Here is a 24501-nt window from a genome sequence, read left to right as displayed (position 1 = left end):
ACCGTCTTCGCGTTCGTCGGCTTATTCCACTGGAACCCTAGCCGACGCCGACGCCGACACCTCCTTTTCGATCCGCTGCTTCCGCCCGTCCGTACCGGAGCTCCCTTCTCTCTATTCCCTTTCTCTGCATGTTCGGTCCCCCGTTCCCGTATCGGGTCTTCACGGCTGACGTTCCCCTCCCTCCCTTCGTCCGTGCTCTACTGTGCCAGCAAACCCAGGCAGCAAAGTTCCACATTGATCTATAAAGGTATTTGCCAAAACTTTGCTGCAATTGCTGCATTAGTTACACATGTAGAGCATTTTGAAGAGAAGATTGAGTATGGAGTCAAGAATTAGTCAGAAATATGACATAGTTTATGCTTACATGGACTAATGGTTTTCACCATGCAAACTTGTATTTTTCGTTTTTCATGAACCATGCAACACACCTTTTAGAATGATTATCAGCAATCTATAACATAGTTCAAAGAAGTATAAAATTTGATTAAAAATTTAACATTTAAATGAGGTATTGAAAAAGCATATAACGTTACATATGTATCCAATTGAAAGCTGAAATATACTAGTCTAAGAACTTAAAAATTATCTAATTTTTTGTTTCATACAACTAAAGTTCCTTTGAAGGGTTGCTTTTGTCCTGTTTTTAAAAATCTCCCAAATCCCTACTCAGCTCTGGTACAATACTTATAATTTCATTTCTTCCCCCATTTTTATCTTAGTTTCTTGACATCATAGAACCTGTTGTCAGACCTCACCTTTGGTTTCCATTCTTAGATATTTTTTCTATTTTTTAATCTTTATATTATTCTCATTATTTCTTTTGTAGTGCTTTTAAACATATAGTGCCTTTATATATATATATATATGAAAATTTGTGAATTATGATAGTTTCTCAATCAATATTCTCTAATGTAAAAAAAAAAAAAAAACATTTTTAAAGTATCTATGCTATTTTTTGGTAGACAATAGAAATTAGGTTTATAAATTAATAAACAATTTCCATAAGTCTACCTATTTAAATTGCAACATGTGCATCCTTAAAGTTCTGTTGTCGCATGCAGTCTTGACGCCATTGCTAATGGACGCAACAGACGCTCCTGAGCAGCCTTCCAAATCCAAAGATGGGCCTGAATTTGACCCAAGCAGAAGTAAGTTAGTTTTGCATCCATCAGTTATGTATCAAAACTGTACTAATTTCATGCTTACTCTATATGGTGTTTGTAACTTCAGGTTTATTCCTTAAGCGCATGAGAATAGTGAGGATCTCTAATTATTATAGACACATCTTTCGTAGACTTGTCCATTTGGAAGTCAAGTTAGTTGCCACTAGTTTATATTGATCAACAACTTATTTGGAAAGGATGAAAAAATATCTATACAAGAACCAACTTGAATTTTCTTTCTATAATAGCTATGATGTATCAGTTATATGCATTAGTTTACTGTCATCATTGAAAAGTTTGTGTTGGGAGGTTTTATGATCTAGCAGTTCTTGTTCTTTGTGTCACTTTATTGTGATTTTGTTTCTTATGTAGGATTAGTAGACTTGTGTCTTCCACGAAAATACGAGTTCATCTCCAAGCTTCAAGGTCTTATCATGTTTTTGTATCTTTAAGCAACAGGAAGTTTTTGTCTAGTATTCCTGCATGGACTACTACTAGAATGACAATTTATCTTTGTAATTCTTTTCAAAAAAACACAAATTGTGCTGCCAATGCCTAATTGCCCAATCCCTAGCTACCCTACACACCTTTTCTCCTGTACACTTTTGCTGGGGAAAGAGGGATGCCATCTGACTAGAATGTTATTAAATTTCCTGTGCTTGTGAATTGATATGTGACCTTAGATAATTAATTGATGTTGTGTATTGTATACATGGTTTAAAATTTTTACCTGTATTAGAGTTTTGGTTTATGACTATATTGTTCAGTACTGTATCATGTTGTGCCGATATGATTTCGGTATTTTTTTTAATATAAAATATAGTAACTACATATAAAAAATTAATTTAAATATTAAAAATACAAAGAATAAAATAATGAAATATTTTTTTAAAAAAATATTTTATCGTGGCATCCTCATATGGTAAATATATAAATAAATAAAATTATATATATATATATATATATATATATTAGCATTTGACTAAGTCTGTTTAGATTATAGAAGTTGATTAAAATTATTTACCTAAGTTTAAGTTTAATTAGAAAACCCAAGTTTTTGTTGCAGCCATGCACCCGCGCGTCCCCGCAGTGTGTCCCATTGCCAACGTTGCCCTTTCGTCCACGTAAGCAACAGAGATGTCAACGTCGCCCTTCCTTTTCTATGCCGCTAGTGACTGCGTTCGTGACCCGTCGAAGGTCACTACAGGATCTCGGCAGCCTCCGTGACGTCACCTCTAGATAGCGACAGTCTCCACGACTCCTCGGAGGTTGCCGCGAGATAGTGGTAGCCTTTGCTACCCCACGAAGGTTGCCGTGGTATCACGGCGCCTCCCAACCCATCGCGTTGCCTCCATGAACTCGCAGCAGCGGCCCACAATGTCGGCAGGCGGGTGGATGGTAAATTTCTTTCGTTTCGCCGAGTATGGTACAAAAATATAAACCATGATTATGCAATTAATTATATGTCAGGTTTGAATTTTTTGCTTTTTAATTATTTTGAAATTCCAATCACTTTCAATAGAATGATTAGGCGTGTGGTTACAACATAAACAAAATGACTCAAAGTATCTTTTTACTCTTGTGAATATCATAATATTGATAGCATTAATTAAATAAGTCTCAAAACCATACCATAATACTAAAATTGTACCATACCATTTCGGTCAAATATCAAAATTTCTGCATAACTTTAGATTTTAAACTTTGATATCAAACTTTATGATGTTCTTTTTTATTATTATTTTGCAGTGATTGGCATCATCAAAAGAAAGGCCTTGATAAAAGAACTAGCTGCTGCTTACCATGCTGAGTGTCTGGCCTACTGTCAGAAACTTCAACAACTTCAAAGAAAATGGGAAGAGGTCTTTATTTTTACTTGAATTCTCTACTCTGTATCATCTTGCCTTCTTCCATATATACCTTTGAGAAAAAATGGATATGTTAACTATCATCTTTCCTGAAGCATTCTATGCCTACACTTGCTGATCCTTCAGTTTCTGTTGAATTATTGTTTATTTGGCACATTTCATTATTCCAATTCCTGACAAATTTATTGCATAGTTGTGAATCACACTTTTAAATAGATGGGTCTCTTGTGACTAGCTTATTGTTTCTTCTTAGCCTACTGTAGTTAAGGTTTCTTACACAATCTTAGATTTCTTACACAATCTAGTGCTTTGTGAGTTTGGTTATCATGTTTTTCTTTCCACAGTTCTCATTGGATATTATTTTTTTTCAGTCTCTTTCAAATCACATGTTAAAGAGGCAACTTGAAGATCAATATTGCAATAGTAAATACTTGTTAGCACATCAAAAAGTATTTGAGAAAAAAGAAAAGCTAAGGTGATTAGTCCCGAACAATTTATGTGCATTTCATTTCTTTCTTCAGGAGCAGCAGTACATCAAAAGGAAAACTCCGCAGGAGGTCGGCCTTGGCAAATCGAAGGCAAAGCCCTCTAAGCGTCAAAAGAAAAGGCCATAACATAAGGTTGTCTCAAAACAAGTCTATATGATGCCTTGTGTTCTTTTTAATTTCTAAAACATTATGAACATGCAAAAGATGCAGAATCTATGATGGAAAACAAATGATCTAATGCTCAAACAAACAGTTATCTGAAAATGTTATCTGTTTATTGCTCTAAATTTATGCTTGCTACTATCGACTGGACATCTGTAAAAAAAAAAAAAACTTGTGCTAAAAAGACAGTCTTAAAATAATAAATCCACAAAGATTATGAGCATATGACATCTACCCAACATATATTAATAATATCTTCTTTTAATTTGAAAATGAAAGCTTCAATGATTTGATTTATTTTAGATAAATTGTGTTAATATTTATCACAGGTTGGAAAGGACAGGTATTGTGAGAGTTCCTTGAGCCCTAAAAGGAGATCAAGAAAGTGCATCAGATAGAAGAGTTGTGTTGATCTAATCTACAATGACTAGATAGTACAGGGACAGGAGTGCCAATCAGGTGTGACCAAATTTTATTTTTGTTTTTTTTTGTTGGGAAGGAAACTTCTTCTGATTGTCTATCTAAATCATAATTGTAGACCATACGTTAATCAATAGATGGAACTAAAGGAAAGATGGCAAGGAAAGAAAAAGGAGGATGATGGAATTGAGAGAGAAACTTGTCACCATCTAAAATACAATATCATAATGTTTTTAAGGGCAAAAAGAAGAATTCCCTTTTTAATTTTTTATTAAATCATAAAAAAAGACATTACCTCTTATGTTCAAATATATTAACATTATTCACTTTTATTAATTTAATACTAGGTTAGTTTTGACTAGGGTCACATGGTGAGTTGTGCAAAAAAATTAAAGGTTGGGCAAAAAGGTTATTTTCATTATGCTCAAAGGAATATTTTAATATTTTAAAATATATTAAAATAATATTTTCCTTATAGTAGTTTTGGTTATATTATTTTTACTTGATTAAAATGACAATATTTAAGCATATATTATTCAACTTGATTGAAATGATTTTAATTTAATAAAATTATTCAAACTTAATCAAATTCACTTTAATATTGTTCTACAATATGTATTAATTTTGAGCTATAAAGTTAATAATTTTTTAATGAAATTATTATATATATTATAACAGTTTGGAAAAGAAAAAAAAAAGTAGTTGGAATGAAAAATGAGATAACCATTATTTTGATTTTTTTTAAAAAAAAACAGGTAATTCTTTTTAACAATACTAAAAATAAAGCGTGCCTTTAATTTTTGCCCAAAAAAAGGTTTGAAATTTCTTTGGAAGCTTTTTAAAAGGGGGCTTTTGTGTCAGTGTAATGATCTCTTTTATAAAATGGAAAAATAATATTGAAAGAGGATAGGCTGCTTTAATGGAAATTAGATCCTCCATTTTTAAAAAAAAGTAAATATTAAATTAAAGCAATAACTTCTAATGAAAAATAACTTATTATGGATGAAAATAAAATAAGTATCCCTAATTTGGAATTCTATTACAACTCCAACTTGAGTACCACTTGCTACCTAAAATTAATTACAAATTTAATTTCAATACAATAAATTACAATTTAAACTAACATGAATTCAATATGAATTTAGTTGACTATTTGGATAAAGGGCATTCTAGCAACCCTCTAGAATTTTGTTAACATTAAAAATTCTATTCTACCCTTAAATGCTCTTACCTAATATTCTTACGCTTATTGTTTTTTAATTATGATTTTAAATCATTCATTTATTACATGGACATGTTTATTAAAAAGAAATTTTCTATTTTTATTAAGAGAATAAAATTTAAAGATAAAAAAATGTTATTTAGGGAGACCACAATTATTAGTTGTAATATTGGGATTAAAATATATGTATACCCAGAGAGACAAGACAAATACACGTGTCGCTCATCCCGCGGCTTACGGATCGAGGGCGGGGAACGGCGAGATGACTGTGCTGCCAATCGTACGACAACGATAAAGTTACCCCTATAAAATCAAAGTCTACCCCATTTCCCCACACCAAGTCTCGGAATAATGTAAGTGCAGTTGATTACATGAATGGGTGACGATATCACCTTAATCCTCCACTAATTTCTCCAATTTTCTTCTGTCTGTTTCTTTAATCGCCTTCTTCCTCCAAATTCCTTCTCCTTTCTCCTTCCCTTTTTCGGGTCGATTTGATTCTTCAAAATAGCGTGTTTTAGGGTTTGTTCTGCTTGTTCGATCGCTTCCATCTCGATTGCTCTCTCGCCGTGGCTGGCAATTGACGAGATTGAAGTCCTCGCCGGGAGTGGCTTCTCCGATTTCACGGGCTTTCCTCCGTTTTTTTGTGTTTTTTCTTGAACGGAAACTGAGATCTGTTGCTTCAAGAGATAGTGCGTTAGATGGCTGATTTCCGGCAGAGGGAAGCCGATCTCGAGTTTCGGCGAGGACTCGAGGAGCTCGTCCGCGGCCACTTAGACGGCTGCATGGGCGCCGCGCTCTCCTCCTCCTCCTCCTCCCCCTCCTGCGTCGCCTTCGCCGGCGAGGACGATGAGGAAGGGAATGCTGCGCGCAGGCGCCGCCGGTCCGACCTCGAGGGCGACGACCTCGCTGAGTCGTCGGCCGCCGCGCGGCGGCAATCGCGGGTGTTCAGCCGGTGGGTCGCTCGCCAGGCGGAGGAGATGATTACCACCATGGAGCGGCGGAACCGCGAGTCCGAGCTGATGGCGCTTGCCGGTCTGCACACGGTGTCCATGCTCGATCCTTCGTTCCTCAGGGAGTCACGCAGGTCGCCGCCCGCGGACGCCGTGGTGGAACGGCCGGTTGCTGCTCGCGCGTCGTCGGTGCTGCAGATGTGGCGGGAGCTCGAGGACATGACCTCTTCTGCAAGGACAGAGCGCAGGGGCACAGTGACAGCGTCTGCGCTAGGCGGTCAGATTCGCTCTCAGGAAAGGGATGAGCTTGGTGGCGAGTCGGTTAATGCAAGAGAGACCGAGTATAATAGCTATGCACAGTGGATTCGTGGAAATATAGATTCCTCTCCTATGCGGAATGCAGCCGATGAGGATCACCGGGAATCCAATCAGGAACAATTTCGTGACCATGGTGATGATGCAAGGGAGGGAGTTCGGCAAATAGTTCGTGGGTGGATGACAGAGAGTGAGATCCCAGAATCTGAATCTAGGATCTCACCTAGCAATGAGACTCAGAGGGCGCAGTGGCTAGGGGAAATTGAAAGGGAGAGAGTGAGGTTGGTGAGGGAGTGGGTACAGATGACGAGCCAACAGCAGAGAGATGCCCGTGCTAGCAGGAGGGAGGACAGACAGAGGGAACGGAATGGGTCTGCAGATGTCCAATCAGATCGCTTTAGAAGGGAATCTCTGAGACTGAGAGGCAGGCAGGCTCGGCTTGAGCTAATCACAAGGATGGCATCAGAAAGACAGAGGGAACTTCTGGCATTGTCGGAGCATCGTGCAGTCTCACAGTTTGAGCACCGCCATCGCATCCAGGTAGTTTAATCATGCCTTGTATCTTTTTTAACAAGCAAACCACGTAACATCACTTGGATGTATAAGAAGCTTACAAATTTATGAATGTAGCAAAATTATCTGGCTCTATGGACGTATGATAGACTGCCATTGTTTTATTAAAAGTAGACTGCATGTTACACGCATGTTGATTGTTTATTTAGTTTCAGAAAGCTTTCAGAAAGCTAAGATCAGTTATTCACAATCAGAATAGCAATTTATGTTAGAGAAACAAAATTTTGTACTTGGTTAGTGATATCACTATTGTATTTTGTTTAGTTTGAGCTGTTATGAGTATGCAGCTTTAGTTTGAGCTCATCGTATTCAATTGAGTTCTTATTCGTATTCAATTGAATGTTTCTTCATAAAGAAGTTGAAGGCTCTTGACGTGGTAGTTCAGTTATTTGTTCATCTTCTATGGTTTCAATATTAATTCAGAGGTTCAGCTTGCTTTCTTCAACAATCACCATATTGGTCTTTCAAGTATATGATATATGCTCATGAGCTGCTTTTTGTGCCTATTAAGTATTAACCCACTTGAACTAATTAAAATTGCTTTCTTGCTTTAGTACCTTGATCATAAGTTATCCTCTTAGCATTTCTTTCTTTCTTTCTCATTGTGTTCATTGATTTTCTGCTTCAAATTAGTTGCTCATGAAGAAGGTATAGTTACACTTTTTTCTTCTATCCAATGACTTAGAAGGAATAATGGGAGTACCATCTGAGATCTCACTTCTCTAATGTCACAGTCAATGTTGAGGGGGCGTTTCTTAAGAAATGGTGTAGTTGCACAGGATGATCAAGCAAGGCCACCTTCAATTGCAGAAAGTGAATTAGGTCAGTTGAGGGAACACCAACAGGTCTCCGGTCTGAGGTAATTTGATCTAGTTGTTGCATAATACCTATCATCAATAAGTTGACCACCTTTGATGATTTTATTTTTTTACAGATGTAGTTCTTACTTTCCTGGTTGCAGTTTACTTAGAAACTTGACCGGGCTGTTTTACTTGGTCATAACTTGATTTGTCCCTCGCGGTTCTGGTGGTACATGGTTGCTACAATAATTCAGAATCCTTTTTCTAATGAATTTTGATATGAATTTGGAATCATCAACCATCCATGTTGAAGACAGCAGGGCCTTTCAATATACCAAATGATTTGGTGTGATGGTCTTTAGCGGCATGGCTAATAGCTATCACTTAACTCTGCAAGATAGCACAAATGCCTTGCTATGTGTAAGCTAGTTAGTACTTGTTATAATTTTCTTAGTAACCAACATATGAGTATCAGAATGGAAGAGTGAATTTTCTTGACAAGTAGCAGAACCTAAGATGGACTTCTACTGTCCTTGAGGAACATAATCAAATGACCCAAACCACTACAGTATCCTGATTGTAATTCTTTTGACGTTGGTTGGTATTAATTGTTTTTTTAGCACAGTAACGATGGTCATGACTGGCTCAATGAAGCTTTACCGTTACTTGAATCAGTGGCTTCTTTAATGTGATTTCTTGTCTAAACTCTACAGGCTGCTCATGCTATTTACTGGGCTTCTTTCTTATTGTTAAAGCTTCAAGTATATAGCAACAAACTTGAAGTCTTGGAATTTGGCTATATTGGTACATTTAGTCCCAAATGGATAATTATAGGCTAATTGTGCATATTCACATATCCTCAAATGTGAGCTACTAGCAACTTGAGTATAAACTCTTCAGCTGATGTGGTTTAGACTTTAGACATGTTGACATGTTGAATTAATGAAGTCAATTTTCTCATTAGGTCAAATAAGGACAAATTACAACATTAGGTCAAATTTTATACTCTACTATTTCTAAATATTTTTTGTAGTGTTGATACTTTGTTGATAATTACTCACACAAGGTTATATTGCATACTCTCTCATGCCATCAAATTTTTTTAAAGATATTTTCTCATTTAAACAGAGTGGGCTTTCACTTCCAATCAGAGAATATTGTTCACGATGAAGCATCAAACCAGCCTGATCCTTCGGCTAATCAAATTGTTTCTGTTACTGATGAATTTCAAGATAGTAATGTAACAGATCTACCTAACGTCCACCTTGAGGAGGCACAACCTAGGAGTGAGGCTAATAGCATTCAGCAAATAGCAGAGAGAGAAGGGATGCTTGACTTGGAGAGTGTCGATCATTATAGTACTCACAACATGCAGGAATCTCCCACTGATGTAGCAGAACTGGAAGAAGAAGATGCTGCACGTGATAGAGTAGACTGGGAACCAAATATTGATTTTGGTATAGTTGGACTGCCTGAAGAAACCAGGGAGCCCATGGAGGAAATCAATTCAAATTGGCAGGAAAACATGGATCAGGACTGGCCTCAGGAGACCACTAGTTATGATGTTGGAGAAGATACTCATCTACTTGAAGTTCATGGAGAATGGCACGAAGATGAACCTCCTGATACTGTAGAAGTCTGGCAGGGTGAACAGGAAGATCCAGCAACAGATCGAGGGCCCAATACAATTAGAAGAGTTGACAGATTTATCCCTCCTGATGACGAAAACATTTACAGTATGGAACTGAGGGAACTCCTTGGCAGGTATTATTACTTCTTACCAATCACCACTATTAGTTTGTCACAATTATTGATTTCCTTATGTTTTACTGAATTGTTTTGTCATTTGCAGGAGGAGTGTTTCTAACCTTCTTCGCAGTGGGTTTCGTGAAAGTTTGGACCGGCTGGTACAGTCCTATGTTCAAAGACAAGGCACAACTGAGTTTGATTGGGATCTAGGCAGACCACTGCCTACCCCTGCTCCAGAGGAAGATGAGGACCAGACAAGGGATGATCAAAATCAGGCTACTAGGAGATCTAATGTGTTTCCTGCGCCACCATTGCCACTAAGGCCACCCCTATGGAACTCTGGCTTGCATCATAACAATTGGACCAGACAAAACATGCATCGTTCAGAAATTGTGCGCCATCTTCCTGCTATAGTTACACACTAAATTATTCTTTTTTTTTCTGCAATCATTATAGGCAAACTTGAAACAAATGCTTTACAGTGGTGCTCAATTTCCAAAATCCATGTATTGTCATTTGCTCTCATTTTTTTGGGTTCAAACTCTGGCTTTTATTGGGTTCATCATCATACCCTGGCATTGGCATCTCTTTATTTATACTGTTTATGACTTCATTTATATTGGTATTCACAGCATTTTTCCATGGCGTTCCAAATTACGCCATTGGGAATGTTATTTTAACTGCACAGTCAAGTTTACAAATGCTGTTGAAGTTAAAAGCTATTGTTTCATTGCAGGAATGGGATGCCATTAATGACTTGAAGGCAGACATGGCTAGACTGCAACAGGGAATGAGTAATATGCAGAAAATGCTGGAAGCTTGCATCGATATGCAAGTGGAATTACAACGTGCAGTTAGGCAGGAAGTTTCTGCAGCTTTGAATCAATCTCCCGGAGGAGGTCAGAATTCTCTCTCCTTTGAATGTTATCATTGACTTATGTAGGAAAAATAGCATTCCTTTGACTCCCCCGTCAAATTGATGTGTTGAAGCCTAAAGTTATATTAACTCAGCATGCTTTGATACTCCTGTGGTGGAATATCTGCACATTCACTTCTCTCTTTATGATTTTTTGTCCTTACAATGGATTGATAACCTAGAAACTCCTCTGCTGGAATATCTGCATATTCACTTCCCTCTTTATGATCCTTTGTTCTTACAGTGGATTAGATAACCTTGAAACTCCTGTACTGAAATATCTGCATATTCAGTTGCCTCTTTATGATCCTTTGTTCTTACAATGGATTGATAACCTTTCAGTTCCTAAAGTTAGTGTTCCACTTCCTCGCTTAGGTCTGTGATTTGGTTAAGTGGGAGGGAAGCAGTCTGCAGCCCCATTTGCTGTGGCCAAATCGTCCGCCCAAAACTGAATTAAATCAGAGGAGAGATGAGCGAAGAGAAAAGTGATCGTAATATCCTTGGCAGCATCAGTTAAATTTTACCTAATAATACTCATGCCTAAGGATATTCTATTCAAATTAATGTCTTTCCACCCACCTCTCCACACTCTGCGCAGAAGAAAGTTTGGAGGGCACCAAACCCCTTTCCTCTCCTTTCCCCCTTAACGTCTCCTCTCGTTTTCCTCCAGGTGAACAGAGCCTTAAGGTGTGTTCTTACTGATTAGTTCATGCAGATGGTATGGCCATCATTAGGGCATTATTGGTGATCATTTGAATGTTTGGTTGAACTACTAAGAGTTAGAAGTTTGAAATGAAGAAGAAAGGAAAACATAAATTCTCTCAATCCGTCTTACTAAAATTCACCTGTTACTTTGAGTAGCTTTGTTCAAATTGGGAGCATGCTAATTTGCCTCTCTTAAAATCTATCATCATCTGTGGCACGTTGCAGTCTGCGGCGAGGAACCATCAGTGGACGGGTTCAAGTGGAATCAAGTCAGAAAAGGGATCTGCTGTGTATGTTGCCATAACCATATCGATTCTCTTCTCTACAGGTCTATCTCTCTTCCTCTCCCAACCCAGAAATCTCACACTTTGCCATCATTATGCTCACAATCCCTTTTTCTTCACCTTAGATGTGGCCATATGTGCACTTGCTCAATGTGTGCACATGAGTTAGAACGAAGTGGAGGTAAGTGCCCGTTGTGTCGCGCGCCCATAGTCGAGGTGGTCAGAGCCTACTCTATCGTCTAGTGCAAGCGCTACTACTCCATGATGGAAAACAAGGGAGGAATAAGTTTCTGCTGCCAGGTTTTGTACATGGTAAATGCTCAAGTTTTGTGGTGTTTTATCAGCTCATTGTTCTTTGGTTTTTTTCCTTCTTATTCCCCGCGGTTTTCGATTCTTCCTATAATTTGTTTTCGTTGATGTCCTTAGAGCAGCAACATATTTCTGGTGGTTTCACAAGTTTTATCCCCATTGTTTTTGTGATTGGTAAGTGTTGTCGATCCAAAGCACATTAAGAGAGAAAATCACTGTCTTTCTGTTTCTCTTAAGATTAATTATTAAATTGTTGGGAAAAATATTCTAAGCCTCTGCCTTATCAATTATATTGGGAAAATTGATTTAGAGGCAATTAGTAAATAATGCTTAAAGCTAGTTGTTTGATGTGATGCGTGGCCGTCGAAGTTTCAACAAATCACTATTAAAAATATTCACACATCTTAAATTAATTTTAAGATGATTAATGCTATATAAAGTTTAAGATATTAAAAGATAAATAGTAATTCGATATTGACAAACACTTTTAATAATTATTATTGTATGTTTTTATCCAAGTATATTAATCATTGTATATTTGGTTATTTAAAAATTCAATTGTCGGAACTTATTTCTTAAATTTAGTTAACATAATTAACCTATTATTCTAACACCAAAATTGTTTCTAGTGTTATAGTAATTGAAATATTAATTCTTAGAATACCTAAGTTAATTAACAAAATTTAATCTATAAATTTTAAAGTTGTACACAATTAAGGTGTGAGAGATATTTGCCTATCCTTAGGATACTTTGTATATTTATTCTCATATTCATACCTATTAGAGGATTTATGCTAATAATTTTTTTCATTACATCTAATTATCATCGTTCAAATAAAATATATTAAAATTAATATCAGATCTAAAAAATATATAATTTTAAAAAATAAATTAAATATTTATAACATACTTCTAGTTTAATCATATATTTAATAAAAATTAATTAAACATATATATAAATATATAATTTAATCAGATATTTGGGTTGGATATAAATATGATTCAACTGTATTATCTAATTGTTTAATCAGATTAAAGAAAAAATTTATACCCTCTTTTATTCATAATATCTAATTCAAGTTTGGAAAAAATAAACATTCCTATCTATCCTAAATTGATTGAATGGGACTCAATTTTGTTTCCCTTAAAAATTATACTAGAAACTAATTTGTAAATTAATTAACAAATCGTTCTATGCAATTTTAGCATTGTAAAATATTTATGAAATTAAAATGTGAAAGGCCATGTTATCTTTTTCAATTTTATTATATATATATATATAATTTTTTATATAAAAATTATGTGCTGTTATAGATTTATTTAGTCTCACATCTTAAAATTAATAACACCACGAACGAAGAAACTTCTATAAATATCTTAGGTCGGTGACATTAGAAAGCGTATCTTTCTCGATCTTTTGGCTAAGATCAGGTGTAGTATCTGTTCTTAGCAGTTTAATATCTAATATAAAAAAATTAAATTAATTTTTTATGAGAGCCTGTTATAGTAACTTGCTGCTAGAATTCTCGAAAAAAAAAATATGAAACCGCCACATCAACGGCCCCCTAGAGTCGATCCCATGGATATGGAGGGAGGTAAATGTAGGTACACAGCTGAAAGCGCATAGTCGAGACGCTAACCCCAGGCAATGACACTCCGAGGATCGAACCCTGGACCTTTCGGCCACGAAACCATGCACCCCCAGCTGTGCTACGCCCTGGGGACTGCTGCTAGAATTCTCGAGCGTTGCCTTTGTGTTGCACTACTATCTGCGCGACTCCAATTACCACTATTTAGAATGGTCGGGCGGGCATGACAGGACACATGAGCAATGTTTTTATGTGGTCTTCTACCTATTGTCTAGATGTACCAAGAGAGATGTATGATCTAATGAGACTACTACGAAATATTTACTCATGTGTGGGACAAGTTCTTCTATTTTGGTTTATGTTTTCTCTTGGCTATGGTTTATATATTTTATATGTAGATGTAGCGAAAAAAATATTGATTTATTCTCATGGAGTATCCAACCAGAAGAAGAAGATTGATGAAATTGGAAATATCGATAAATTCTTGCCTTGCGTGGGATAAGGAAATAAAAAACCTACTTGTATAATTTAATCTATATCGAATTAAAATATCAGAATAGATGATATAGTTAAAATTGCAATCCCCACCACGTAAAACAATTACTACCTTTTATTAGATACCCCAGTAGTCCCAGTCGTAAATGATGGATACTAGGTGATGTGTGTATCGACCCGTGCAGTGTTGTAGCTAATGTGTTAAGTATCCTGCGAGGGGAGTATGTTTGTAAGAGTGAAACTCAAAGGAATTAACGGGGGTCGGACAGGCAGTCTGGCATGTGGTTTAATTTGATGTAAAGCGAAGAACCGTACCAGGGCTTGACATGCCGTGAATCCTCTTGAAAGAGAGGGGTGACTTCGGGAACGAGAACGCACGTGGTGCATGGCTATCGTTAGCTCGTGCCATAGGGTGTTGAGTTAAGTCTCACAACGAGCGCAAACCTTCATGTTTAGTTGCCACCATTAAGTTTGGAACCTTGAACAGATTGCCGATGATAAGCTAGAGGAAGGTGAGGATGACGTCAAGTCATCATTCTCCTTATGCCTTGGGCAACGCACATGCTACAATGGCCGAGACAAAGAGTCACGATCCCGCGAGGGTGAGCTAACCCCAAAAATTCGTCTTTAGTTCGGATTGCAGGCTGCAATTCGCCTGCATGAAGTCGGAATCGCTAGTAATCGTCGATCAACCATACGACAGTGAATTCATTCCCAGGCCTTGTACACTGTACACACCGCCCGTCACACTATGGGAGCTGGTCATACCCAAAGTCGTTACCTTAACCGCAAGGAGGGAGATGTCGATGGCGGGGCTAGTGACTGGAGTAAAGTCGTAATAAGGTAGCAGTACTAGAAGGTTAAGCTGGATCACCTCCTTTTCAAGGAGAGCTAATGCTTATGCTTGTTGAGTATTTTGGTTTGACACTGCTTCACACCCCAAAAGAAGCAAGTTACGTCTGACCTAAGCTTGGATATGGAAGTCTTTTTTCGTTTCTTAACAGTGAAATAAGACCAAGCTCATGACCTTATTATCCTAGGTCAAAACAAGTTAGTTGATAGGATCTCCTTTTTTATGTCCCCATGTCCCTCCTGTGTGGCAACATGGGGACGTAAAAAGGAAAGAGAGGGATGGATTGTTCTCCCTTTTGGCATAGCATGCCTCCTAGTGGGAGGCCTACACGACAGACTATTGGCTCAGCGGTAGAGTGAACCCCTGATAATTTTATCATTGTGCTTGGGTTATGAGTACTCTCAGCCACATGGATAGTTCAATGTGCTCATCAATGCCTGACTTGGAGATGTGGATCATCCAAAGTATATTAGCATGGCGTATTGCTCCGGTTTGAATCGGAGTTTGAAACCAAACTTCTCCTCAGGAGGATAGATGGAGCGATTCAGGTGAGATCCAATATAGAACTAACTTTCTATCATCATTCAAGTAAGATCCAAAGTAGATCTTACCGAGGAACATCTTTATCAGAATATTTTTGCTTCTCACTTTGGTCAGTTAGCAATAATTTTTCTGTGGGCGTCTGAAAATCTCTTTCATGTAGCTTGGCAAGGAAATTTTGAATTATGGATACAAGACCCTTTACATGTAAGACTCATCGCTCATGCAATTTGGGATCCTCATTTTGGTCAACCTGCTGTGGAAGCTTTTACTCGAGGAGGTGCTACTAGTCCAGTGAATATCGCTTATTCCAGTGTTTATCAGTAGTGGTATACAATCGGATTACGCACTAATGAAGATCTTTATACTGGAGCTCTTTTTATATTATTTCTTTCTATTATATCCTTAATAGCGGTTTAATTACACCTACAACCGAAATGGAAACCAAGTGTTTCGTGGTTCAAAAATGTAGAATCTCATCTAAATCATCATTTGTCAGGACTTTTTGGATCTAGTTCTTTGGCTTGGACAGGACATTTAGTTCATGTAGCTATTCCCGGATCCAGGGGACAGTACGTCAGATGCGTTGGTATAGTTTACACTAATGATCTAACTCAGATTTTGATCAATAACAAGTGAATTAAGTTAGGTGTTTTGTGATCTGATTACTTTACCAAGTATGTAGGAATTGATGGTCTGAATGACCGGGCACTAAGCAGAAATTTAGCTAGGTTCGCAGGATCGGATAGTTGGTGCAAAGTCCAGATAGATCAACGGGCCGACCAGATATCTGGCAGGAAGACCAGTTGAATCCGCGGGACTGAACAACTGGCAGAAGTCTAGTTGGGTCTGCAGACCAAACAACTAGTATGAAGACCTGGTGGGTCAAGAGGCTAGTCAGCCAACAGTAAATTAGTAAGTAAAGGTAAGTCACTGTAGGAGAGTGACTAAGTGAGGGTGTGTCCCGGTTGAGAGACAATAGGCGTTAGTCCAGGTTAAGTCCATTTTGGACCCCTAATTTGATACCTTGACTAATTTCTGGTCATGTGAGGACAGAAGCTAATTACTACTTCTTATTATTACTATGTTAACTTTGTTTTGTAAGTTAGATGTTTTAGATTTGGACTAAGACAACTTGCAGGGCAAAAGGAGCAAAAAGTCTTTGGATGAACAGTACCTGAAGGCACCTTCAAGCATTGGAAGGCGCCTTCTCATTGTTCATGGAAGGCGCCTTCAATGGTTTGAAAGCGCCTTCCAAGGGATAAATTTTGAACCCCGTCGCAAATAAGACACAGCAAATTCGGGATCAGATTTACCACGTTGAAAGCGCTTTCAATGTCTATGGAAGGAATCTTCCATGCCCTTGATAAAGCAGTCTTGACCAAGCATCAACCAACAACTACTATACGAGCTACTACGCGTCTATTTGAGGTTTCGACTACTCCGACTTCTTGTTGTGACTCTGCTACGAAGTTGCTGCACCGGACAACTACTCCGAGGACTTCCAATTGTAGCCGGCAGATCGACACCGACACACAAGCATTTTTCACTTCGATCCCTACGTGTCGATAACAAAGTCATTTTTTCTGTACTTAATTTATGCAAACAGAAAGTGTAGTCTATTACACTTTTCCGATCTTTTTGTACTCGATCTCCTCTTTCGGAGGTACCGGAAGAAGTTTTTAGCGGATTATCCATCGATATGTCCGCGGGACCCGAGTCTTGGAGTAGGAGTCGTTGAAGACTCCGAACCAAGTAAACCGCTTGTGTTCATATTGTTTTTCATTTGTCTATTCTCTTATTCCGCTGCGTTTGTACTTTGATTTGAAAATCGAATAGAACAAGATTTTTAAAACCACGTGATTCACGCCCCCCTTTCATATGTGACTCAATCCAACAAGAATAAATTTTTAAACGTATCACCCATCCTCAAGGGTTGGGACCACTTTTTACAGGTCAGTGGAATCTTTATATCCAAAATCCTGATTCGAGTAGTTATTTATTTAGTACTTTCCAAGGATCGAGAACTGTCATTCTAACCCTTCTCAGTGGATTCCATCCACAAATACAAAGTTTATGGCTAACCAATATTGTTCATCATCATTTAGCTATCGCAATTCTTTTCCTGATTACAGGTCATATGCATAGAACCAACTTCGGAATTGGGCACAGTATCCAAGATCTTTTAGAAGCACATATTCCTCCAAGGGGTCGATTAAGGCGTAGACATAAAGGTTTTTATGACACAATCAATAATTCACTTCATTTTCAATTAGGTCTTGCTTTAGCCTTCTTAAGGGTTATTACTTCCTTAGTAGCTCAACACATGTACTCTTTACCTGCTTATGCATTCATAGCACAAGACTTTACTACTCAAGTTACGTTATATACTCATCACCAATACATTATAGGGTTTATCATGACAGGAGCTTTTGCTCATGTATTCTTCATTAGATATTTCAATCTGGAACAAATGAGGATAATGTATTGGCAAAAATGTTAGATCATAAAGAAGCTATCATATCTCATTTAAGTTGAGTCAGTCTCTTTCTTGGGTTCCATATCTTGGGCCTTTATGTTCATAATGATGTCATGCTCGCTTTTGGTACTCCAGAAAAATAAATCTTGATCAAACTCATATTTGCCCAATGGATACAATCCACTCATGGTAAGACTTTATATGGATTTAATGTACTCTTATCTTCAACAAATGACCCAGCATTCAACACAGGCTGAAGCATATGGTTATCGGGCAGGTTGAATGCAGTTAATGAGAATAGTAATTCACTCTCCTTAATAATAGGTCTTGGAGACTTCTTGGTTCATCATGCTATTACTCTAGGTTTGCATACAACTACATTTATTTTAATAAAAGGTGCTTTAGATGCACGTGGTTCGAAATTAATGCTAGATAAAAAAAGATTTTGGTTATAGTTTTTTTTGTGATGGGCCAGGGCATGGCGATACTTGTGATATTTCTACTTAGGACACATTTTATTTGGCAGTTTTTTGGATGTTAAATACCATTGGATGGGTTATTTTTTTTATTGGCATTGGAAACACATCACATTATGACAGGGTAACATTTCACAATTTAATGAATCTTTTATCTATTTGATGAGGTGGTTAAGAGATTATTTATGGTTAAATTCTTCACAACTTATCAAGGGATATAACCCTTTTGGTATGAATAATTTGTCCATATGAGCTTAGATGCTCTTATTTGGACATCTTATTTTGGGCTACTGGATTTATATTCTTAATTTTTTAGTGTGGATATTGGCAAAAATTAATTGAAACTTTAGCATGAGTTCATGAACGCACACCTTTAGCTAATTTGATTTGATGAAAGGGTAAGTCAGTGGCTCTTTTCATTGTGCAAGCAAGATTGGTCAGATTAATTATTTTTTTTAGGTTATATATTTACTTATGCAACTTTTTTTTTAGATTATATATTTACTTATGCAACTTTTTTTTATAGATTATATATTTACTTATATAGCTTTGTTGATTACCTCTACATCAGACAAATTTAGTTCTACAAGAAAATTTAGTTAATTTAATTATTTATTATTTTTTTATGTATTGTATCAGTAACGATCTCATTTCAATAGATAAGGAGGATGAGAATCCATCTTCTTATAGTTTTTACATCTAGATCCGAATTCTATAATAATAATAATAATTATTATTATTATTATTGAATATTATATTATGACAAGAAAAAGTTTAATTCAGATGGAGAAAAAAAAGATAGAAATTAAAACAAAAATACCACTCCATTCCATCCCAAAAAATAATAATAATAAATAACATTTCATCATTGACTGAAAAATAAAATTTTTATCCACGTAAAACAGTGGATGGCTAGTATAAAATAAAAATGTGAAAGATCTCAATTTGACAATTCTAGCTTACCTCAAATTATTATTAAGAAATTACATTTCAGATATATTTTGATATCAGCTAAATATAAAAACAACTATTCTTGTGGCAAAAATAGATTACTATATACCTGGATTATTTTTTTAAAAAAAATAATATAAAATTAAACGGCAATATAAGATTATTAACAGTTTCAATAAAAATTGAAGCCCATGAGAATTATTCAACAATGCAAACCCAAAAGTTAGCTATCATGCATCCTGAGTTCATTCACTACTATGCTACAAAAGTAAATTAATTTTAAATTTAGTCTCTCAAAGTTTCATTTGAATCAATGAAACCTTTGGTATTTTGTTAAGTACTCGATCACTATGGTCCTTCTCCAAACCGAACCTGGTTCCGAAAGCTTGACCCATTATTTCATTGAACTACACGAGTTAAAAAACCAAAAAACACTACAGAAGCTAAAATGAGACAACTAAACTTAGTTAAATCAAAAGCTACAATGCAAACTTCAGAGGTCAAATTGGAAAGAACTTTAACTAGAAATCACACTGAAATATAGTCATGAGATAACTAAACAAAGATCAAATGAGATGAATGAAACTTCGAGTGTCACACTAAAAGCCCCATGCAAACACGAGGGGCCAATTGGGACCAGAATTTTTCCCAACAAATTACAACGAAATGTTGTATTACAGTTGCCATGTGTTGTTGAATAACTTAGTATATAAAATGTCGAACTAGCTACTGTTTATCTATTGGGACACTAAATAATCCTAGTACCTGAGTTTCTGCAATTGCACTGGATGTGGAAATATAAATGTTCAGGTCAGTCAAATCTTACTTGATTTGTAGAACCTTCTTTCTTGCCATGTATCCAGTCACCACTTTGTAGATAATTGTAAGAATTAGCCATGAGACTAAGAATAAGTACATGCCTCCTCGGATCACCATCGACACAGGATTAACCTGACGCTTTCTTGTAGATTCATCAGGCAGGCTGTAGGAAAGCATGCAATGTGCATGTCCATTCTTCTGGGAGGGCCCGTGCACGACATTTTCTGATATGGTTGAACTGTAGATGCGAATAAACCCAGAGGTTACATGGATTGGATTGGCTGAGTGGGCAGCAGCAACCTTTCCAGACATAGGAGGAAACTCAGCAAATGCTGCGGGTGCCGAGATTGCACCCAACATGTTTAATAGATGCTTCTTTGCAGCATTTTCCTTGTTAGAATCTTTCATGGTGTCATCTGTAGCAAAATAGTGCAAGAAAACTGAGAACCTGAAATTGTCAAATCATCTAATATTCACAGATAGTGGTTTGAAGTTTATCTGACCCAACCAACCATTTGCAAAGTTTTTTAGGCATAATTAGTATACTCTTTTTGCAAATCATTACCACTGATAAAAACCATGACCACCATACCTGGTTTATCACCAACATCCTTACATTTGTCTTCGGACTGATCACAAGGAACACACGAACCTGAGGATGAAGCTCCACTTATAAAAGTATTTGGCACCTGGGCTGTTGACTTAATTGTGCAGCCACAATCCTACATTATAAAAGTTTTAAAGGGAAAGTTTTAGTTACAGACACTTTCCAAAATTCCGACAAATGCCACAGAGGTTGACGACTACAAATTTGACAGAACAATTGGTTCTTAGTTCTTATTACCTCTTGAGCAAAATCAAATGCAGCGGGCGGACTGCTCCGTGAAAAGCCAATATTGCCATAATGCAAATCGCCATCAGTTGCATCAAAGTACACTAATAATTCATCAACCTTCTCAAAACCAGATGGTTCAACTGTAGGCAAGTATTCATTCATTACAACATTTTCTTGCCAGAATGCTACATTCTCATTAGGCACATCACAGACTGCTATCTTTCCCTGATTGGAGGTGAAAGTACCAGCTGAGGAATTGGAGCCGTTTGATTGGGTAAAGATATTATCTTCCAACAGGGAGTTTCGATCTGATTCTGGCTGGTCATCACTTTCACTTATGGAGTCGAAGAATTCCTCGACTTCAAACATTTGCACTTGGTGGATATTTTCACCAACCCCATTTGTGTTTTCCACATGACAATTCCTTATAGGATAACCAACAGATTCCTCAACAAAAGAATATGCCACATTCACAGTATCTGCAATATCCTTCAACTCCACATATTCTTCCTTTGCATTTACACAAGTTTGAGTATGACTGCAATCTTCCACTGGAGGATGTTTCTCCATTTCATCAATAGAAGCTGGCACACTCTTCTGAGAAGGTGTATCACCCAAGTTGGTGAAACTAATATCTTTGGAAGCCTCATCCAGTAAATTGCTTGCATCTTCTGGATGGCCACCATTATCTGTTCCACCAATATATGGTGCAAAATTGAAAACATTTGTCTGTTCTTTATTCAAGTCTTCATTCTGAAAATGATTGAAAGCGCAAATGATTAATCTAAGAATATATCTTTTTATGTTTGGAAAAAGGAGATCTTAGCAACAAATGAATTAATCAGTTTATGGAAATTCTGCAAATTTCCACAAGCCACTGCCAGTCAATCAACTATTGTCAGAATAATAATTGTGGCAATTCCTATCCATCAATACATCATAAGAATTCAAACCAGCAGATGTACACTCGAGTCTACATATCCATTAGTTTGCCTAATTTACCTCTTCAATGCTTATGTTTCAAATGATAAGAAATTGGATCAGACAAACAAATACAATATAGAAAGTCTAGCCAAATGTGACAATATGATTAAATAGATATTAAATATTTTAATATTGGCCACAGATACCCTCACATATGGCATATGCACTATATAGCGGATTGATTGTGCATCCCTTGCATATGCTTTTGGAAACCTTGCTATGTCAGTCACCACTATAAAAACAAACAATAATCATGAGAGCAAACAAAATTGCAAATACTAATAAGACAAGAGCATACTATTGTGTATAAGTCAAAGTAGTGCGCTTGATTCTAAGGTTGGTTCCTTGGCTAATTGGGATTAGCCTTGAAGTTCATTTATTAGGCAAAGCTATACACCATTTATTTATTTATTTTTGGAAGAGCCCAGTGGTTAATTACCCCAACTTGGCATTGCTTGAATCCTTCCCTGACTTCTATAACTTTGAATTAGAATCCTAGACTACGCATGCTGCTTACTTTATTTGTCCATCAGATACTTGCTTTTGAGTTAAACTCTATTGACAAAGTGTTGATTTCATGAGTTGTTTGTATTTTATATACAGGTCTGCACAACCATGCTCTTTTTTCTAGGTCCAATTGCCTAAAACTTGTCTCTTTGTTTTTCAAAATATCTCAAATTTCCTTGTAATCCTAGTTACCACTGCAAATCATTGGTCTATGTCATAAACAGTATGTCAATGGAACAAATTATTAGTTCCAAGACTACAAAATATGGGCAACTTGGCTATTCTAAGCTGTCAGTTTACTAGTTTTGCTGATCCATAAGTCATGGTAGATATCTTCAGGAAGAATATCATCCATGCATTCATGTGCTGGCTAGGATTTTGTCAATGGAGAACTAGTCACTGCTACAAGGTTTCAGTCAGGACAATGTATCAGTGTTTCTGTTGCGCAATTAAATTGAGAAAAAAAATGCTCAAGTTCTTCAATGATTTTGAGATTTTAAAATAAAGCAATATCTGGTATCGTTGGGGAATACATTGCTTATTTCTTCCTTTTTATGCAGATAGTTCAAAAGTAAAGATCAATAAAGAGGAAAGTCTGTATCTGCACCTGTACAAGATCACTAAATTCAAAATATCCTCGTTCAGTGGCGTGATAATCCCCTCCATCGAGCATTGAAACCACTTCAGTAGCGTGATAATCCCCTCCGTCGAGCATTGAAACCGCACCATCTTCCTCCACCTCCCATTCTTTTTCGAGAAACGGTGCTCCATATTGAGCGCCATTCTGAGGCCCAGAGCCATTCTTTAGAAAGATCCTGCAAACAACATGCGCATCCTTCCCCGCCGATGCTTCACGATTCAAACTCAATTCCTAGTAAAGAAACAAGACATAAATAAAATTCGATTAGGGCGATGTACCTGGAAAATCCCGGACTTGGTCAGCTCCTCATCCTCGAGGCGGTACTCGTGCATAACCCAATTTGTCCTGTTGCCACGAGGCGCCCTGCCGGAATGGTACACCAGCGTTTTCTTCATGCCGACAGCGCGGGGGCCGCGTCCCACTGAGCGGTCCTTGCCGGTGGTCTTCCAGTAGCCCTGAGGCGTGGCGCGGTTGGTCCGCGACCGGGTGGAATACTTGCGGTCCAGGGAGGTAAAGAAGTACCACTCCTGGTCGCGGTTTCGGATCCGGGACAGGTCCGGCAGCTCCCACGGCTCGAACATGTACAGCTCTACCTCCGCGATGGCATCCACGCGGAGCGGCCGGCCGCAGACCTTGCGCTTGAGGTAGTAGGAGACGAGCTCCTCGTCAGTAGGGTGGAATCGGAATCCGGGGGCCAGGCGGGACGCCGCCGCGGGCGGCGGCGGCAGATTAGAAGCCGAGGCTTCGGCGGCGGCGGAATTCATTGATCGGAGCGGATCGGATCGATCGGCTGAGGAATCGGGGACGAGGGTTTCCGAATCGATCAAGAGTTAGTTATTAAGGATTTCGCTAGAAGGTAAATTAAGATGCATCTAACAAGGATGAATCCATTTAACCAACTTTTTTAGAAGATTTAAAAATATAAAATATGTTACCTTTTTTAAATATAAAAAACATTTCTTTTTTATTTATTACCAAAAGCATAAACTATCTCATTTTTTTCCATCAAATTTATTTTGACCTTTAAATCCGCCTTACCTGATCGATCTAACCTTTTTAAAAACAAGACAAAAAAAAAAAAAAATCTTTCTATTTATTATCATAATAGCGTCCTATCCCGCATTATAATTTTTTTCCAAATTTACTTTTACATTTTTTTTTCCAGTTAATGTATGAAATTCAACTTATATCAACTAATTTTGAGTTGATTAATTTAATTTTATAGACGTTTTCTATCCATCATCAAATTAAATCAAAAGTACTTGCATGGACTAACATCCTTAGATAAATTATAATCTATCAAGTAAATAAATTTTTTAAAAAAGATAAAAAAAAAACAAATGTTATCATGAAATTTGATTTAAAATTTAAGATTTATCATATATATAGTTACATATAAAAAATTA

General features: G+C 37.1%; 3 protein-coding genes and 2 pseudogenes across 3 annotated transcripts; 4 read left to right on the top strand and 1 right to left on the bottom strand.

Moving 5' to 3' along the window:
- Positions 1-113: 113 nt before the first annotated feature.
- LOC121987488 lies at positions 114-4332 on the top strand. The gene is made up of 5 exons (XM_042541256.1): positions 114-247; positions 1062-1148; positions 2913-3025; positions 3553-3651; positions 4011-4332. The coding sequence occupies exons 2-4, from the start codon at positions 1079-1081 to the stop codon at positions 3643-3645; spliced, it is 276 nt and encodes a 91-aa protein (XP_042397190.1). The 5' UTR covers positions 114-247; positions 1062-1078; the 3' UTR covers positions 3646-3651; positions 4011-4332.
- A 1418-nt stretch (positions 4333-5750) lies between these two features.
- Positions 5751-12243, top strand: LOC121984531. Its single transcript, XM_042537500.1, has 7 exons — positions 5751-7131; positions 7899-8023; positions 9093-9728; positions 9817-10105; positions 10450-10612; positions 11560-11662; positions 11744-12243. The coding sequence occupies exons 1-7, from the start codon at positions 6025-6027 to the stop codon at positions 11859-11861; spliced, it is 2541 nt and encodes an 846-aa protein (XP_042393434.1). The 5' UTR covers positions 5751-6024; the 3' UTR covers positions 11862-12243.
- A 1084-nt stretch (positions 12244-13327) lies between these two features.
- LOC121988004 lies at positions 13328-13508 on the top strand (annotated as a pseudogene).
- A 1890-nt stretch (positions 13509-15398) lies between these two features.
- Positions 15399-18915, top strand: LOC121986726 (annotated as a pseudogene).
- A 942-nt stretch (positions 18916-19857) lies between these two features.
- Positions 19858-23955, bottom strand: LOC121984530 (NAC domain-containing protein 78-like). Its single transcript, XM_042537499.1, has 5 exons — positions 23374-23955; positions 23063-23290; positions 20974-21717; positions 20722-20851; positions 19858-20545 (listed from the first exon to the last, which is right to left on the bottom strand). The coding sequence occupies exons 1-5, from the start codon at positions 23857-23859 to the stop codon at positions 20133-20135; spliced, it is 2001 nt and encodes a 666-aa protein (XP_042393433.1). The 5' UTR covers positions 23860-23955; the 3' UTR covers positions 19858-20132.
- Positions 23956-24501: the final 546 nt, after the last annotated feature.

Source organism: Zingiber officinale, chromosome 5B, assembly GCF_018446385.1.
Source record: "Zingiber officinale cultivar Zhangliang chromosome 5B, Zo_v1.1, whole genome shotgun sequence".
Taxonomy (NCBI): Eukaryota; Viridiplantae; Streptophyta; class Magnoliopsida; order Zingiberales; family Zingiberaceae; genus Zingiber; species Zingiber officinale.
This window is presented reverse-complemented; position numbering and strand designations above follow the sequence as displayed.

What these genes read in the sequence shown, in the direction of transcription:
- LOC121987488 (XM_042541256.1), top strand. Translation starts at nt 1,079, where the DNA reads ATGGACGCAACAGACGCTCCTGAGCAGCCTTCCAAATCCAAAGATGGG. An exon ending in TGAATTTGACCCAAGCAGAA is followed by an intron (nt 1,149 to 2,912) that starts GTAAGTTAGTTT and finishes ATTATTTTGCAG; the next exon opens with TGATTGGCATCATCAAAAGA. An exon ending in TTCAAAGAAAATGGGAAGAG is followed by an intron (nt 3,026 to 3,552) that starts GTCTTTATTTTT and finishes TTCTTTCTTCAG; the next exon opens with GAGCAGCAGTACATCAAAAG.
- LOC121984531 (XM_042537500.1), top strand. Translation starts at nt 6,025, where the DNA reads ATGGCTGATTTCCGGCAGAGGGAAGCCGATCTCGAGTTTCGGCGAGGA. An exon ending in AGCACCGCCATCGCATCCAG is followed by an intron (nt 7,132 to 7,898) that starts GTAGTTTAATCA and finishes CTAATGTCACAG; the next exon opens with TCAATGTTGAGGGGGCGTTT. An exon ending in CAACAGGTCTCCGGTCTGAG is followed by an intron (nt 8,024 to 9,092) that starts GTAATTTGATCT and finishes TCATTTAAACAG; the next exon opens with AGTGGGCTTTCACTTCCAAT.
- LOC121984530 (XM_042537499.1), bottom strand. Translation starts at nt 23,859, where the DNA reads ATGAATTCCGCCGCCGCCGAAGCCTCGGCTTCTAATCTGCCGCCGCCG. An exon ending in AATTTAGTGATCTTGTACAG is followed by an intron (nt 21,718 to 23,062) that starts GTGCAGATACAG and finishes AATCATTTTCAG; the next exon opens with AATGAAGACTTGAATAAAGA. An exon ending in CATTTGATTTTGCTCAAGAG is followed by an intron (nt 20,852 to 20,973) that starts GTAATAAGAACT and finishes TTTATAATGTAG; the next exon opens with GATTGTGGCTGCACAATTAA.